Source organism: Macrobrachium nipponense, chromosome 38 (genome assembly GCF_015104395.2).
Source record: "Macrobrachium nipponense isolate FS-2020 chromosome 38, ASM1510439v2, whole genome shotgun sequence".
Taxonomy (NCBI): domain Eukaryota; kingdom Metazoa; phylum Arthropoda; class Malacostraca; order Decapoda; family Palaemonidae; genus Macrobrachium; species Macrobrachium nipponense.
The window spans coordinates 9,811,614-9,829,585 of NC_061098.1; the positions used below are offsets into that span (position 1 = coordinate 9,811,614).

The 17,972-nt window shown below is 41.1% G+C and overlaps 1 protein-coding gene across 5 annotated transcripts in view; it reads right to left on the reverse strand.

Annotated features, from left to right (window-relative positions):
* LOC135209616 (E3 ubiquitin-protein ligase UBR2-like) overlaps nt 1-17,972 on the reverse strand; it is a 97,432-nt gene that overhangs the window by 64,082 nt on the left and 15,378 nt on the right. For 4 of the 5 annotated variants that reach the window (XM_064242317.1, XM_064242318.1, XM_064242319.1 and 1 more), the window contains exons 2-6: nt 12,505-12,642; nt 11,100-11,210; nt 9,993-10,141; nt 9,065-9,212; nt 1,053-1,253 (exon numbers count right to left, since the gene is read on the reverse strand). In XM_064242317.1, the coding sequence (XP_064098387.1) occupies nt 1,053-1,253; nt 9,065-9,212; nt 9,993-10,141; nt 11,100-11,210; nt 12,505-12,642 (747 nt within the window). Of the gene's footprint in view, nt 1-1,052; nt 1,254-9,064; nt 9,213-9,992; nt 10,142-11,099; nt 11,211-12,504; nt 12,643-12,774; nt 12,796-17,972 lie in introns of those variants that run through there. The other variant, XM_064242316.1, reaches the window with a different exon arrangement.

Here is a 17,972-nt window from a genome sequence, read left to right on the forward strand (position 1 = left end):
TCTAGGACAAGGGCAATGCGGAGCCGGTCAGACGCCCCCTCCACTGCACTGGGGACACTGCTCATATCACTGCACATCTCACTGTCCTTACCTTTGCTTTCCATTGCAAGCAGTTGCGACTGTAAGTTGCGGATGGAGGCCTTCATAGCAGCCATTTCCGAAGACGAATCCTTAGATTCGCTGCGGGGGGAGGGGCTGAAACTAAATTAGAGGCAGGAGAAACTACATTAGTGTTAGGATCTAAATCCTGATCAAAAGAGCAGGACCTACTAGAACTTCTAACGGAAGCCTTCCTAACTCTATCCTTCCCCAATTTTCTAATATATGAAGCCAAATTCTTCCATTCTTGCTCAGTCAAACTCTCACATTCAACACAGGTATTGTTAACAGAGCATTCATTCCCCCGACACCTTACACAAATAGTGTGAGGGTCTACCGAAGCTTTCGGTAGCCTCACCTTACACTCCTCTTTCATACACACTCTAAACACAGGTGTTACCGTAACATCAGACATAATGACAGAATATTCCTCTCCAATTATCAAAAAACGGTCCACAAAAAGAGTATGCCAATGCAAAGATCAATTAACGTCACCAAAGGTCAATCCAAATAGATCCTCAGCAAGCGAGTAGAATTACAAGCAGGAGGAACCAACAACAGATGTTGTCGGAACCGGCGACAGAGAAAATCTTATTAGAAAACGGGAATGGTTCCTAATCCCGCACCCAGCGGCGGGAGAGGGTTGATCACCTGACCTACCTGTCGCGTGTGCCGCGAGTTATGAATTCTGTCGGGACGTCGGAGACTATAGCTAAGTATATATCTGCCGGGGAAGTTACATGTACAAAAATATTCTTTTAGTTTCTCATTGTAACCTCTTTTCTCTCCAATGTATTTTGTCCCGTATCAAATAAAAAACCAAAAGAACAATGGGCCTAGATCTCTGAATTTTCATGATTATAACTCATCTGAACTCCCATTACTCATAACCCTGCAATCAAAGTAAAAGAAAAATAAATCTTATAATTTAACGAGGTGCACTTCTCACTCACCTGGTCATAAGTATGTGTTTCATCATTGTAGAGCATGGTAACAAAAGTATCTTTGTAGTCATACAAACTAGACATGTTGGTTGGTTCTCGATCCGATTCGCGTAATTCTAGATCCTTCGGAATGCTGAACGCTTCTTCTATAGTCAGCAGCTCTTTTGCATATTGTAGGATTGTATCAAAAACTAGCTGAATTCTCTCTGTCTGAAATTACAAAATAAAAAGCCATGTTTATTGTATTCTAGAAAGCATTTAACATTAAATATCAACAGGACACAGATGCACATTTTAAAAAGTTGATTGTGTCTGACCACGCAAAAGGATCTACTTACTTAAAACTGATTATAACATGAATCTAGTTCTTCAACACAAAAATGATATTGTTAAACTACAATAAAGTTTTGTACATACTTACCTGGCAGATATATACTTAGCTATAGTCTCCGACGTTCCGACAGAATTTCAAATCTCGCGGCACACGCGAACGGTAGGTCAGGTGGTCTACCTTACCCGCGCCTGCTGGGGGGTGGCGGGCGTATGAACCAATCTATCTCTCCAGCCAGATTTTTTCTCTTTCACCTGTCTCCTGAGGGGAGGCTGGGTGGGCCATTAGACGTATATATCTGCCAGGTAAGTATGTACAAAACTTTATTGTAGTTTAACAATATCATTTTTGTACATGAACTTCCCTGCCAGATATATACTTAGCTGATTGGCACCCTTGGTGGAGGGTAAGAGACAGCTAAAGTAATAAGGAGAGATAAGAAACAACTGATGTTGTAGGATATAAATAACCTTGGTTCTTACCTGTTCAGGCAGAAGACTTCATTGATATTATCTCTGAGTCTGCGTTGCCTGGAGAGCTACAGCTAGGACGTGACCTGATGCTGAAAGACTCTCGGATCTACCACTGGGATATGTGATCCTTGTGTGTAGAATCCAAGTCGGATCTGTTAAAGGGAGTTCGTCCCTATCTTAACAGGTCCTAACCACTACTACTGCAAGGAGCCACACTCATCAGACCACCTAACCAAACTACTAAAGATTAGTATTACGACCTAAAGAGATGCCTTCATGCATCCTCTTTAGGCAACCAACAACAACAAATACAAGGGGGAAAAATTTATACTACTAAACAGGATGAGTTCCAGCTCCCTGCCCCAGCACTGAATCCGCAGATACGTACGGGCCCAAGGCGAAGCATTTTTCGTAAGTGATTCTCACATCACGTAAGTAGTGGTTCGCGAACACTGACTGACATCTCCAGAATGTTGTCTCCATCAGATTTCGCACGGACATATTCTTGTTGAAAGCAAGAGAAGTTGCTATGGCTCTTACTTCGTGTGCTTTCACTTTAAGAAGCCTAAGATGTTCTTCTCTGCAGGATCCGTGTGCTTCTTTGATGAGGCTTCTCAAGAAGAAGGACAATGCGTTCTTCGACAATGGACGAGTAGGCTCTTTTACTGAACACCACAGGACCTCTCGGTTGGCTTTCAGTTGCTCTTTTCTTCTAAGGTAGTATTTCACCATTCTCACTGGGCAAAGAGTTCTCTCGGGTTCTTCTCCTACCAAGAAGATAACCACGAATCTCGAAGTTCTTGGGCCATGGACTTGATGGGTTCTCATTCTTTGCAAGAAAACCAGGAAGGAAAGAGCAAATGAGAGAGTCCTCCTTAAAACCCACATTACCATCAATCGCCTGAAGCTCACTCACTCTTCTGGCGGAACCTAGAGCCATCAAAAACAGAGTCTTCCTGGTAAGGTCTCTGAATGAGGCTGAATTAGGGGGTTCAAACCTAGAGGGACCCAAGGAATTGAATTGAGGCTACACCAAATTCCAGCTAGGTGTCTTAGGATACTGCATTTCGTTGCATTAAACGACCTAATAAGGTCCTGTAGGTCCTTATCTTCCGATAAGTTGAGGCCCCTGTGCCTGAAGACATTCGCCAAACATACTACGATAGCCTTTAATCGTCGAAATGACTAAGCCACATTCATGTCTTAAGAATAAAAAGAAGTCTGCAATTTGATTCACAGAGGTACTGAAGAGGAAACGTTATTCCTCTTGCACCATCTTCTGAATACATCCCACTTCGATTGGTACACTCGTAATGTGGAAGACCTCCTCGCTCTAGCGATCGCCTTAGCAGCTGCTGACGAAAAGCCTTTCGCTCTGACCAGTTTCTGGACAGTCTGAAGCCAGTCAGACTGAGAGCGGGGAGGTTTTTGTGGTACCTGTCGAAGTGGGGCTGTCTGAGTAGATCGCTCCTTAGAGGAAGCGATCTTGGAAAATCCACTAGGCCATTCCAGCACCTCTGTGAACCAATCTTGTGCTGGCCAAAAGGGAGCTATCAAAGTCATCCTCGCGGAATCTGACTCTGCGAACTTTTTTAAAGTCAACCCCAGAACTCTTGAAGGGGGAAAACGCGTATACATCGAGTCCTTTCCAATCGAGTAGGAGAGCGTCTATCCCTATTGCTCCTGGATCCGAGATGGGAGAGCAATACAGATCCAGTCTTTTGTTCTTTGCAGTTGCAAACAGGTCTAAGAGAGGCCTGCCCCACAACTTCCAAAGGCTCTGGCAAACATCTTGGTGCAGAGTCCACTCTGTGGGAAGGACCTGATCTTTCCTGCTGAGGAGATCTGCCCTTACATTCCTTTCTCCCTGTACGAATCTGGTGAGAAGTTTTATCCCCTTTCTTCTGTCCACAGAAGAAGATCTCTTGCTGTTTCGTACAGAGAGAAGGAATGCGTCCCCCCTGTTTCCTGATGTATGCCAGAGCCGTGGTGTTGTCCGAGTTTATTTGCACAACTGCTCCTGTCACATCTGACTCGAACTCCTTCAGAGCAAGCCACACGGCTATTAGTTCTTTCCTGTTGATGTGCCAGGAAGACTGGTCCCCCCATCCAGGTTCCTGACACCTCCTTGGTTCCCAGAGTCGCCCCCCAACCTGTTTCCGACGCATCGGAGAACAACACCAGGCTGGGTTTCTGGGATTGAAGAGGCAGTCCCTGCGAGAACTTGTCGGGATCCGCCCAGCATGCTAACTCCTCCTTGATTTGAAGAGTAATTGACAGGGAGAACTTCAAATCCTGAGAAGGACGACTCCAATTCCGATGAAGAAAGAATTGGAGCGGTCTCAGGTGCAACCTTCCTAGGGAAAACAAATTGCTCCAGTGAGGAGAGCGTCCCCAGCAGACTCATCCACTCCCTCACTGTGCATACTTCTTTCCCTAAGAAGTTGTTACTTTTCGAGTCCCCGGGCTATCCTCTCCTGTGACGGAAAAGCCCGAAAACTCAGAGAGTTCATCTGGATCCCCAGATAAACGCACTCTTGAGCGGGAATCAGACTTGACTTCTGCAGATTGACCAGAAGTCCTAAGGAATAAGTCAAATCCAGGGTTTTCTTCAAGTCCTTCAGACAACGATCTCTGGAATTGGCCCTTATAAGCCAATCGTCGAGATAGAGCGAAATCCTCACCCCTTCCAGGTGAAGCCATTGTGCCACATTCCTCATGATGGCCGTAAAGACTTGGGGGGCCGTGGAAGAGGCCAAAAAACACAGGGCCCTGAATTGGAAGATTCTTCCCCCCATCATGAATCTGAGAAACTCCCTCGAGGAAGGATGGATTGGTACGTGGAAGTAAGCGTCCTGTAAGTCCAAGGACACCATCCAGTCCCCTGGACGGAGTGCTGCTAACACCGAGGCAGTGGTCTCCATCGTGAACTTCTTTTCGACGAAGTAGTTCAGGGCGCTTACATCCAACCACCGGTCTCCATCCTCCTTGAGGATTTCGGAACTAGGAACAGGCGGTTGTAAAAGCCTGCCGAAAGATGATCTGCCACTAGTTCGATCGCCTCCTTTTCCAGCATCTGATCTACCGCTAGTCGGAGGGCTTGATTCATGATGGGGTCCCTGTATCTGGCCGTCAACTCCCTCGGGGTATTCGTCAAGGAGGCCTCGAAGAGAACGGGATTAGATAGCCCTTCCTTCAAAATTGACAGGGTCCAGGCATCTGCGTCTTTCTGGGCCCCCCAGACTTCTGCAAACTGTAAAAGCCTGGCGCCTACAGTTGTCTGAAGGACTTGAGTCTTACTTGGGAGGTTTTGATTGACTTCGTAAAAGTCCTCCCTCTTCTGTTTGGTTTCCGACCTCTGAATGAAGAGGATCTAGAGGTAGATGCCCCTCGAAAGGGTTCCTGAGAGGTCGGCTTAGCTTTCTTTGTCTTAGTCTGGAAGGTAGGGGCGCGGCTTCCTTGCAGACTGTGCTAGAAGGTCCTGCGTAGCTTTGGCAGAGAGAGCCTTCGAAATGTCTTGAACCAGGTGTTTAGGAAACAGCTGTGTAGAGAGAGGGGCAAAAGCAAAGACGATCTCTGAGCATGTGAGACTGACTTTGTTAAAAATGAGCAAAATACGATCTTTTCTTCAAGACCCCTGCTCCAAACAGTGAAGCTATTTCGCTGGCCCCATCTCTCACCGATTTATCCATACAGGATAAGACACAATTCAAATCCTCCGGAGAAAACGTGTCCGGTCCTTGAGTTTTCTTGGCTAGGACTCCGAGGGACCAATCGAGAAAGTTGAAAACTTCCAAGACTCTAAAAATGCCTTTTAGAATGTGATCCATTTCATTCATTGCCCCACGTAGTTCTGGCCGAATTCAAAGCTGATCTTCTAGTGGCATCTACTAGTGCCGAAAAATCTGCGTCAGCTGAAGACGGAAGGCCCAGTCCCAAGGGTTCTCCTGTCTCATACCAAAATCCTGTCCTTCCTGAAAGCTTCGACGGAGGGAAGGCAAACATTGTTTTTCCCCGCTTCCTCTTTAGTACGCATCCATGAACCAAAACTCTTGAGCGCTTTCTTCATAGAAAGAGTCGGCTTCATTCTCACACACGAAGATCCTTTCGTTGCTTTCGCTGTGGAGAACAACGAGTGTGGAGAAGGAGGAGCAGTAGGGCTCAAAGACTCTCCGAACTCCTGAAGGAGAAGTTCTGTGAGCTTCTGTACGAAGAAAACTGTTGCGATGTATTAGTTTCTTCCTCAGAGGCTTCCTGGTCTTCTTGAGGAGGAGAACGGGGATGAGGATCCTTATGAGAATCCTTAGATGATTTCCTAGCTGGGGTACAGTGCGATGAAGGAGACAAACGTCTTGAATGAGGAGAAGATTCCAAAGTAGAAAAGGCGTACAGGAGAACGACGAGTTGTAAAAGAAGGACGCTTATCCGAAAATTCTTGTCTAAACTCGCATTCTCTAGAAAGACCACGTCTATCCCTAGGGAAACTACGAGAGGGAGAGCGCCTGCTAAGATCCTGTCGCCGATCGTGAGGAGAGCGGCTACTAGGCGCCGAGCGCCTATCTGTCACAGGGCGCTTAGTGGAATCCTGGCGCCTACCAAGCGGCGAAACGTTGCTAAAAATAGGGCGCCTTTCAGGAGCAGGGCGCTTTAGAGGCTCTTGATGCCTACGAAGCGGAGAGCGGCTGCTACGCTCCGAGCGCTTAAACGAAACAGGGCGTTCTGCGAGATCTTGGTCCTTACCAAGGGGAGAACGTCTGTAAGGCTCCGAGGCGCCTAACAGAATCAGGGCGCTTGAGGCGTTCTTGACTTCTAGCAAGAGGAGACCGATCAGGAGTAGGGAGTCTCGAGAACGAAGAGCGCCTACTAGGAGAACGAAGCAAACGAGGATCAAGGTGTCTTTCTCCAGGAGAACAGCTACTAAACGAATGACGCTTACCAGGAGCAGGGCTCCTACTAGACTCTTGATGTCTTACAGGGGAGGAGCGAACTCCGTGCGATGAGCGCCTACCAGTCACGTTATCCGACGCCCGACTACAGTAGTCGGAAGGAGAAGTGCGCCCTACTTTCAGAAGGGCATTCCCTCCTAGGTTCTCTGAGAAGACGAGGAGAAGAAAGAAGAGACGGAGACGACGAACCAAGTCTTCTATGACCTGAGCGACTCTCTCTTCTTGCACGAACTCTAGAAGAAGGAGAACAGAAGGGCTGAGCGTCTACCCGAGGCAGGAATCCGATTTGAGGAAATATCTTCATAGTCCAAGGAGCGCCTATCCGTCGAATGGCGTCTCAACACCTCCGAGCGGGAGTGGTGTTCCTCTCGTGAAATGTTACGATGAGTAGAAGAATCCTCAAAAGAAGGAGAACGCCGATTACAAGGAGAGCGCTCTTCCGACGAAACGCGCCTCGATCTCTTGATCGGGAGAGACAAATCCTTCCTTCTACGCAATCTCGATGCCAAGGAGTCCGCCAAGGCTGTGATCTGAGGCTTGTAGGCCCGCTAGTACTCGAGAAGGAGAGTCCCCAGGATCTTCTTCCGAAGCAAGCTCAGCGCGAGGCGCGGGTGAGAAGGAGGGCGATCACCGGATCTCTAGGCTTCTTTGCTTGCAAGGAAGCTACATCAGAAAAGTCTTCTGGGCTGGACGCTAACGTACTGAAGGGAGCCTCCGCAGCCCTCTTCAACGGGCGTGACGCCTCCTTAGAGCTCCACCCACGCTTCGGCGAAGGAGAAGAGGATGACGAAAAACACTGGCGAAGCATATTCTTCTTCTTACGATCCAAGGCAGCCTGGGAGCGAACTTCAGGATCTGCCGAGGGGACGCCTGACCGGTGGGGGCTCTCCCTAGCCCTCCTGCGGCTTTCGACTTTCCTCCTCCACTGGAACTGGGAGTCTGGAAGAGGTCTAGGCCTGGAGGCACTAAGGAGCCGGTCAGACGCACCCTCCACATCACTGGGTACACTGCACTTATCATCACTGACACTCTTACCTGCTCAGTACGAAGATTCTTGTCTTCCTTTAGAACACAAGAAGCTTTTGAGGCCGCCGCCTCCGAAGACGAATCTACGGCTTCGGTGCGGGGAGCAGGAGCTGAGACCTGGGAGGAAGGTTCTAAAACTACATTAATGTTAGTTTCATTCTCACTCATTCTCGACCTGCTCGAGCTCCTTGAAGAAGCTTTACGTACCCTATCCCTTTCAAGTTTCCTAATATAAGAAGAAAGAGCCTTATATTCATCTTCGTTCAAAACCTCACTCTCTTGACACGGGTTACTAAACGAACATTCATTCCCCCTACATTTAACACAGAAAGTGTGAGGGTCCACCGCAGCTTTCGGTAACCTCACCTTACATCCATCGGTCACACATACTCTAAACAAAACCGGAGTTTTGGAAACAGAATCAAAATCAGACATTCTACAGGAAAATCCAGCGCAAAGTCAATAACGGTCCACAATCAGCGTATGCCAAGCCAACATAGAGCGAATACGTCACCAAAATGTTCAAATCAATCTCCAGGCAAGCGAGAAATGAAGAATATATCGGAAGAAACGACAACAGTTGTTTATCGCTTCAGCGACAGAAAAAATCTGGCTGGAGAGATAGATTGGTTTCATACGCCACCCGCCAGCGGCGGGTAAGGTAGACCACCTGACCTACCTGTCGCGTGTGCCGCGAGATTTGAAATTCTGTCGGAACGTCGGAGACTATAGCTAAGTATATATCTGGCAGGGAAGTTCATGTACAAAAGTAATTCTTTAAGGATGTGAATCCTGTAAATTGCATGAGAAAATAGTATACTGTACATATTCTAACAATGATAAAATATAAATATCATAATACTACAGTGTTATTGAATTATAACTACACAAGAATAAAAAGTCTTGCCTTATTCCAACATATTAAACAAGACTACTTTTATTGATATTATATTCATGTTTCCTTATACACACTGCATGACAAGAAAGCTTGTGCAACTGATAAATATTTCTTCGCATTTTCATTTTTACAGTATTGTTGTTGTGAAAAATTGAGACAAATAAGGAACACGAGACCATGGTTCACTAAACAGACAACATTAAAACAAACAACAGTACAGCAATTCCCTTTATGACTACAATATGAAGTACAAGTATCTGAGCACTAACAAGCTTTAAACATTTTCGAAAAATTCCCAACATCCTCAATTTCTTTTTCCAAGAAAAAATAAGGTACTAAACACTTACCAGGTCAGGGGGTATCTTTTCTAACGGGTTTTCATTTTGTTGCACCATCTGACCTTTGATGTGTATGTGACAAAAGACATCTGTTTTCCACGCTTCCCGATCTCCACAGTCGCAGTAGCCACCACCAGATGATGTGCTGATCTTGTATCTGGAATTCAAAGATGATTTCAATAATAAAACGAAAAAAAAAATCACCAAAACAAAATACTCTCTTTCAAATTTCAGTGGGCTTGTTGAATACAGTAGTACATAAAAAAATATTAATATATGAATCATGACATTTAGGCTATTAAATCAAAACTTGGACACTCATTCAACGCTTAAGAACAGAGTTGGAGTGGCCGGACAGCAAGCAAGAAATCCAAAAAATGACATGAAGTATACAGATACAATTGTGATACCGGAAGAAAACCCTACACTTGCCTTATGAGATAAAAGTAAGAGAGAATGGACAGCAAATTCAATAAAGGAAGTGGGAATGCATGCTTAGTAAAAGGACATACAGTGGACCCCCTGTATTCGCGGACTCACACATTTGCGGATTTCTCTCGGGAACGTCTCCCCGCATTATTTGTGGAAAATTCGCACATTTGCGGTATTTTTCTATGAGAAATATCCACAAATTCCTAGTATCTTTTATCGATTTCATCATAAAATGCACTTTTTTGTGATCAAACTATTAAAAAAACCAAGTATAAAAATTTGTAGTGGGTTTTTCTTGAAATTTAACTAAGAAAATAGGCTGTTTTCCGCATTTTTATAGGGGGTTCCAACTATTCACGGGGGGGGGGGGGGGGGGGGGGGGGGGGGTTGTGGTGTGTCTGGTACGCATCCCCCGCGAATACGGGGGGACCACTGTACAAGGTAGGGGCTGCTGTGTGTGGAAGGAACATCGAAAACACCCTTTAAAAAGTCATTTTTTACTAACCTGTGTTTGCAATGCGCAGAATTTTTAAAGCAGTCGGCACAAAGAACGCACGTGGGATCCATTCCACAGTCTCTGCAACCGTATGTTGGATCGCCATTCTTGAACACTCTACCACATAGTGAAGGAGGGTTATCTAGCTGCCTAAGAGTCTGTAAAAGGAGAGCATGGTTACCCAACTTAGATTATGTAACTAAGACAAAAGGATTACCTACATGGCACTATAGTATTACCTTTTAAATTATCATTGCTGTATATACACAGCTACTCATTTCCACAACATAAAAAAACATGCACTTAAGCTTGGTCAATTTCTTGGTTAATTGTTCTGTTTTATGTCATTTTATCAGTGCATTGCACTGTTTGAGTAACATTACGAAGGGCTATCATAATCTCCTTCCCTAGGGAAGGTTGTAGGTGCTAACTGCTGCCTTGGGAAACCTGACCTAACTTTGTAAAACTGGCAGCAGAGAAGAGAGCTAATGAGCTATCTAGCAATACAAAACTCCACTAATTGCCACCTTGAAAAAGCCTAATGTAGCTTAGTAGAACTGGCAACAATTCAGATTTAAAGCTTAAACAAATTATTTTTCTTAGGGGAAAAAAACGACAAAAACTTGGAAAATTAACAATTTGATAATTAACAATTTGATATTTAACTACTCAGAAATTTTACTATAAGACTTAAATTTGGTGCATTGTAATATAGTACTTGCAATTGCTGTGATATGCCAAACAAACACTCAACTTCAAACAACTGAAGCTATAAATATTTCTAGTAAAATCAACATGACAAATTTTGTCAGATCCATCAACTATGTCAATCTATCCAACAATCGATCGTTCTATGAAGCCTTAATTTAACACGAAAATAAAGTGTGGTATTGTAAGATATAAAGTCATTCAAGCCAGCCCTGTGGGTTTCACTCCACTGATCTAGTTAAAGTATCTTAAACTCTTGCTTTTTACTTATCATCAATTCCCCCTTTCAAGTTCTAACTCTTCGTCTGCAAGCAAACCCAGGGCTATAACCTTTTCAAGTAGAGCAATATAACAGCAGTGGTATGGGTAAATTACTTTATTATGATAATTCAATCCACAGAAACTTACTTGGTACACTTGGGAAGGATCTCCTCCACACATAAAACTTTCCAAGGGATCAAACAGGAGTTTCTGTGCCACTTCTTCATCATAACTGATGCGCAGGCAGTTGCAATTTTGCTGCAAATATGAAAAAAAAACACAGTTAAATAACCATATACAGCATGAATCAACAACACTGACATAAAAACTTGTATAAAACTATGACAAGGAATGGCTAAGTTTCATTTCTTACTAAACCAAACACATACAAATGTTGTCTGGCCTTGAAAATATACTTGCTGTTCATGATAATGAAGCTAACATGCACTGATTCCATATACAACCATACACCCGTGATTGTTGAATATTTCAACAAAGATCTTACCTAAAATTAGAGCAAGGTGCAAATTATGGAGGATGCAACTGAACATTAACAGAATAAGTACAAAGTGTAAATGTCAGCCAGCCTAGGATAACTGAATCCCCCAAACCTTGATCTTTTCATTGACAGTGTTTATTTAACAACATTCATCTCAATTTAAAATTTCAGGTCATTCTTATTCCTGATTTAAAATTCCCTTTTAGGAAAAATGTAAAGGGGATTTTTTCTTATGTTAAAAAAAAAAAAATTTAAGTGTAAAAACGTATTTGATCTCTTCATTCCTCTATCTCATCTTTGCAAGATTGTGTCGAACTTCTCCTTTCATTTCTAAATTTAATTTTTCCTTGAAATGCTCTACAAAAATGTGTAATGTATTACTTACAAATATAATTGTATTTCATGGAGTTTGGGGAACATGCTTATAAAAGCATGAAATGAAATGAAATACTTTTCAAAGTACAAAACAAAATCATAAAAAATTAATTTAATATCTTTATCTCAGTCACCATCTTGTAAAAAAAAAAAAAAAAAAAAAAACTATTTCATCTCCAAGCTCTAAGTTCTGTTTATCAAAAAGCTCAAATTTTCAGTTACCGGGCAGAGACAAGGTTGAAAGATTATAGATAACAGAGAGTTCACAGTGCAAGCTAGAGAAGCAGTCATACATTGTGCAACCAAACATTTTTGGGACCCTCATGATTACACAATGCACTTAGCATTTGCAAAGTCATCAGGCATTTTACTCATTTACCACATCAAGGATCCTTGAACACTTCCAGAAATGTACTTTGGCAGGGTGTTAAAATTTCTATAAAAAGAGCATAAATTTAATGATGGGGTAGTCTTCCTTTGAGTAGCTTTGCTGATGGTTTACTGTTTATTTTACTAACAGAATTGCAGTTTCTCACAATATTTTGACATGCATATGACGCAAACTACTGTACTTTCAATAAAACTGTTTACACTAAGTAAATAAAAAAAATTCTTTAAACAAAAATTACAATGATTGTTACTGACAAAAAATATTGTTTCCACAACTTTCCCACATACCTGAGGTGAATAGATTTCAGGAACTTTTAGACGCCAATAATCACGAATGTTGAGAGACGAAAAACGTCCTTCCTTGTGAAGTGCATGCCAGTGGTCAACCAACTCACATACCTTTGGATCCATCATATCATGATCAAACTGGAAAAAAATAATTATAATTTACACTACTGCATACAGATGATTAGTATACTTTCAGTCGGTAACTTCAAAAATTAATTGAGGGCAAAGAGAAAAGTCTAAGGAACAAAATCACTTTTTAGAATACTGTACTAGCATTGAACAAGACAACAATGTGCTTCCGACTATAGGCAGCTAAACTCCAACTGAAAACAGATCCTCACAAGTACCTGTATCACCAAAACCCTCATGCGGCTAACACGCTATCTTTTATTTCCTGACATGCTATCTTTCAGTTAGATAAAGGTGTGATTCACATTACAAAATACAGCACAGTGAAACATGACATAAAATTTCCATGTGAAACCTCTTCCCTACGGAGAATAAGAAAATTAAAGTGAAAATCACAATTAGTACGTATATACGTACTGTAGTCTGAATGTTATTTTGGATCAGCACAAAACTGGTTCATCATAGCAATCCTCTTGTTAATTGTTTTTATGAAAACTGTAAACTATATTACTATATAGTACCTTATTTCCCAGTACTGAACGTACATGAAGTAGTACCATATCAATGTAGTACTGACATAACATGCAAATATAAAACACTACAAAGTACATGTACATACCTATATACTACTATAGCCTATATAATACACCAACCTAGTGTTGTTAAAACAGACTGGCCTGCCATGTTTCTTACTTGATAAAGTCCATTTACTGTAGGCCATGACAGCCTTAGCAATTTCCAAAAGTACTGGCTAAATGACTGAAACCTGATAATACAGCCAAAAATATTACACAAACACCTTTAACTACAATAAACACAGTCTGAGGTGCTTCATACCATTTCTATTATGTCAAGAACAAGATGCACATCAAAGAAAGCCCTGAATGCTATCAGCTTCATTACTAACTGTCCTTCTAACTAGTAGTGGTTCCACAGACCACTTCAGATTTTATTCTGGGAACAAGGTCATAAGACTCATGATGATTGTTTTTTTTCAACTGTACGTGTAATAACTTTTTGTATTATCAAAATGATCTGAGATAGCTTGAAACACATCCTAAAGTTATCCTCTACCAGCAACAAACATTAATAGCTCAAGTGACAAGTCGGTTACGTGCTTGACTACCGATCCCAGGGCCCGAGTTCGATTACCCACTCTGCCAACGTGGAAACAGAGGACTTTGTTTCTGGTGATAGAAACTAAGATCTTGTGATGTGGTTCAGATCCAACAATAAGCTGTAGGTCCCATTGCTAAGTAATCATTGGTACCTAGTCAACTAAAATAAATCTAACCCTTGGGGCCAGGCCTAGGGGGACTGTTAATCAGCTCAGTTGTGTGGTAAAACTTACATATATACTTTGTTAATAGCAAAAGTAGATATAAAATCTCGATTCACTTTCTAGTAATGAAATGACTACAGTACTTGACTCATGATTCTGTGTCCAAGTATCCAAAAATAGAAGAGGTAACAAAATATGATGAAAAACATGATTTGAAAAATGAACAGACGAATAATTCAGCTTGTTTTTAATACAGTAGTACCTCGAGATACGAAATTAATCCGTTCCGAGGCGCCCTTCGTATCATGAAGTTTTCGTACCTTGGACCACATTTTACATGTAAAATGGCTAATCTGTTCCAAGCCCTCCAAAAACACCCCAGTAAATTATATTTCCAGGCCTAAAACACATGTTCTAGGGTTACGACGCCGATCCGACGGAAGAAATATGACCCCAAAAAGGCAAAATACTGTACGTACTTGAGTAATATTCAACTGCATGTAATGTTCAACCCCATTTTTACTGCATATATTAGGACTTTAGCATATGTCCCTTAGCAATAAGCCTAGCCTATGTTAGCGGTTGCTACTGTAGCCTAGTCTATGATTCTGACATCTAAACCTAAGAGCTAAAAGCTTAGAATATGCCAATAAAATGTATAAATAATCAGTATGTACTCATTTCAAATAATTATTAATTAATCATTAACTATAATACACAAAAAAACAAAATAAAACCTTTCAATCGATTGTTTACATTCAGCTCTTACCCGTCTTACGAGTACCGAACGAACGCCAGGCAATCATTATTCCTAGCACACAGTAAGCCCTAAATTTTCATTAGTATCTCTCTTCAACTAATGAAACTACCAAACAGTATAATAACCATTCATTTCTATTCTTTATTCTATCTTTACCTAATGGGGATATCGAGTTACTGAGAGCTATAATGAAACATACGTATACGTAACGTAATAATAAAACACAAGAAGAATTCTAAAAAATACGTATTTGTTGGCAGTCTGATTCATTTTATATTTTATGATATCTAATTCACAATTTTTTTTATTAAATGTATTGCATGTACTTATTTCAAATAATTATTAAGGAACCATTAACTATAATAAACAAACAAAAAAAACTTCCAAACTTCTGTTTACATCCAGCACTTACGAGTATCGAACGATTGCCAAGCAATCACTTTACACAGTAAGCCATAAATTTTCATTATCTCTCTTCAACTACTGAAACTACCAAACAGTATAATAACCATTCATTTCTATTCTTTATTCTATCTTTACCTAATGTTTTTTTTTTTATTTTTATTAAATGTATTGCATGAATAAGTTTTTCAATTTACAGCATCCTTTTACCAATAGAATACTTAAAGCATAAGGGGTAGATGCTGACCAATAGGAGAGCAGGACCTTATGGGGTGACTAGCATCAGGAACCAATGGGAGAGCGGGAGGATGGTGGCGAGCTTACTCAGTTGGCGGCGCGGGAGTTTTAAAATTGTTCTCGGTGGTCCGGGCGAATCTCGGGACTTTACAGCAACAACCTTTCGTATCTTGAAAACTTTTCGTATGTAGAGCTTTAAAATTTTTCGTATTTGCTTTCGTATCTCGAGTTTTTCGTAAGTTGAGCCTTTTGTATGTCGAGGTACTACCACTGTATTTTATTATTAATAACACAATTTACATTAATAATTTGCCTTTTTCTTATTTTGATTATTAGCATCAATTTTTTTCCCCACCCAATGCCTATGGCATTTGGTCTCAAATCTGTAATACAGCCACATTGGATGCAGGGCAGTTTTTTTTTAAATTTAACAATAAAAAAAAAAAAAAAAAAAAAAAAAAAAAAAAAAAAAGTTTTATATATATGCAGGCAAATATCGGTAATTTGAGAAATTTACCATATATTTGTTTATGTTTTTGTGTTCATTCCTGACGGTCTGGTAATAATCATAGTGTTCTTTTCTATGATGCAAAAGCTATATACGACAGAGAGTCCCCAACTTATGTCGGAGTTCCATTCCTGAGGCATAACAGTAGATGGAAAGTGACGTCAGTCAGAACAATACATTAAACAATTTATATATATACTATATATATAAAAAAGTGATGAACACTCAAACATGCAATTCAGGCTTTGTTTGGTATTGATACACTGTGCGTGACCCAGAGTAGGTCATACTCTGGTCAACTACATGCTCGAAAACTAGTTCCAGTCTTTTGTCACTTACAGGGCCTTGAGATGGAAACAATGTAACTTTGGAACATCCACTGTAACCTGGAACAGTTTTTATTTTTTTAATTTTTTTTACGAATACATTTGAAAAGCACCGTAAGATTGGAATGACATACGCTGAGTCTGAATTAACCCAGGGAACGCCTGTAAATATCTACCTAACAACTTCACATGTTTCCAAGATAGCCTAAAATCACCAGATTCAGTAATACTAACAGATTGCATAAAGTTTACATTCTTTCGAGATATGATTTTGGTTTTGGACTGGTTGTTAATAGTACCAGGCAATGTGCAAATAAAGAATTTTTAAAGTGTTACAAAACATTTCCATATTTTTATGAAATTGGAGACTACATACTGCCACGGCCTGGTTTCTGCCAGTCGGCGACTGTAATTACAGCATTTACCACCTTTTGCTTGTGCTTTTGGTTATGTTTATGCCTTTTGTTTGCATCTATGATATTTGCAGTCCTCTATGTTTTTACATTCATCCCCAAGGGGTTGGTACTATATAGCCTATGCCGTTCTTTTCTACACAAAGTGATAATTACCAAACCACAGGGCACGATAGTAATCTTCAGTTATACCTAAAGTTGCTTCAAGTTTGTTATTTTTATGCTTATGTTTGACTCTATCCCTGTAACTGCACTTCCAACACCTTCATGCTTAGCCTAACCATTTGTTTTGTGATTGCTACCCATTATACACTTGAATCATTCATACTTCCAACTGCTTCTCGTGGTTTAGGCCTGTGCATTTCTTACCATTCTTCCTGGCGCGATCTTACCCCAACTAATGACAGTTTCCCGACGGCACTGCAGCAATAATTTAGATGTAGTATAATTTCTACATAGGCCTAGGCCTACTGAGGGAAAATAAACAAAACCAAATGGTTTGCACAAAAATAAAGACTAAAATGGTTACGAACACACCAAGCACAAAACTCAGAAATAGGCCTATTAGATATGGGTTAGGCTAGACTATTGTCTTAACCTGGAATGGTTACGAATGCATCAAGCCCAAGACGACTCAGAGATAAGCCTATGACATGGGTTAGGCTAGAATAGTCTGAATCTGGCATGAGACTACACAGGCTGCTATCCCGTACAGACCTAGCCCTATCCTGAAATCAACTGAGCGTCCTAAGCCCGTGGCTTTAAAAAAATTCAAAACCAAAAAGGCTATACAGTGGGGTCTCGCTTAGTCGCGGATCAGCAATCACGGATTCAGTTAATCACGGGTTTTTCCTTGGACCACTTCTCAGTCTATATCGCTGGTATGAATCCCAGCATCACAGGCTTGTCATTGGTAGGCTAAGCCTCGTCTGGTTCCGATACCCAGCAAATGCATTAACAGATTCACATTATGATATTAACTGACAATAAAGGTAATAAAACCATTCTCACCTTATATATTATTGGCATATCTTCATAATATATAGCCTACTCATGGAATAATTCCACATCATTGACATCAACTTGTAGTTGAGTGGCCAGCAGAAATGTAAACATTGAGTTACACTTCACAGCGACCTTTGTCATTCTGAACATTTTTAGAAATGTTAATAGTAGTAGTGTTATTACAGTAGCAATAACATTTAGGAAAAATGATATTGTTATGATACAATAAAGTTTTATACATACTTACCTGGCAGATATATACATAGCGATGGAATCAATAGCTATGTATATATCTGACAGGTAAGTTGAATGTATAAAACATTAATTTTCAATTCGAACTTCATTATTGGTTTGGTATAACGTAATCAACTTCTCTGAACACCGCAGTCATACAAACAATAATTGT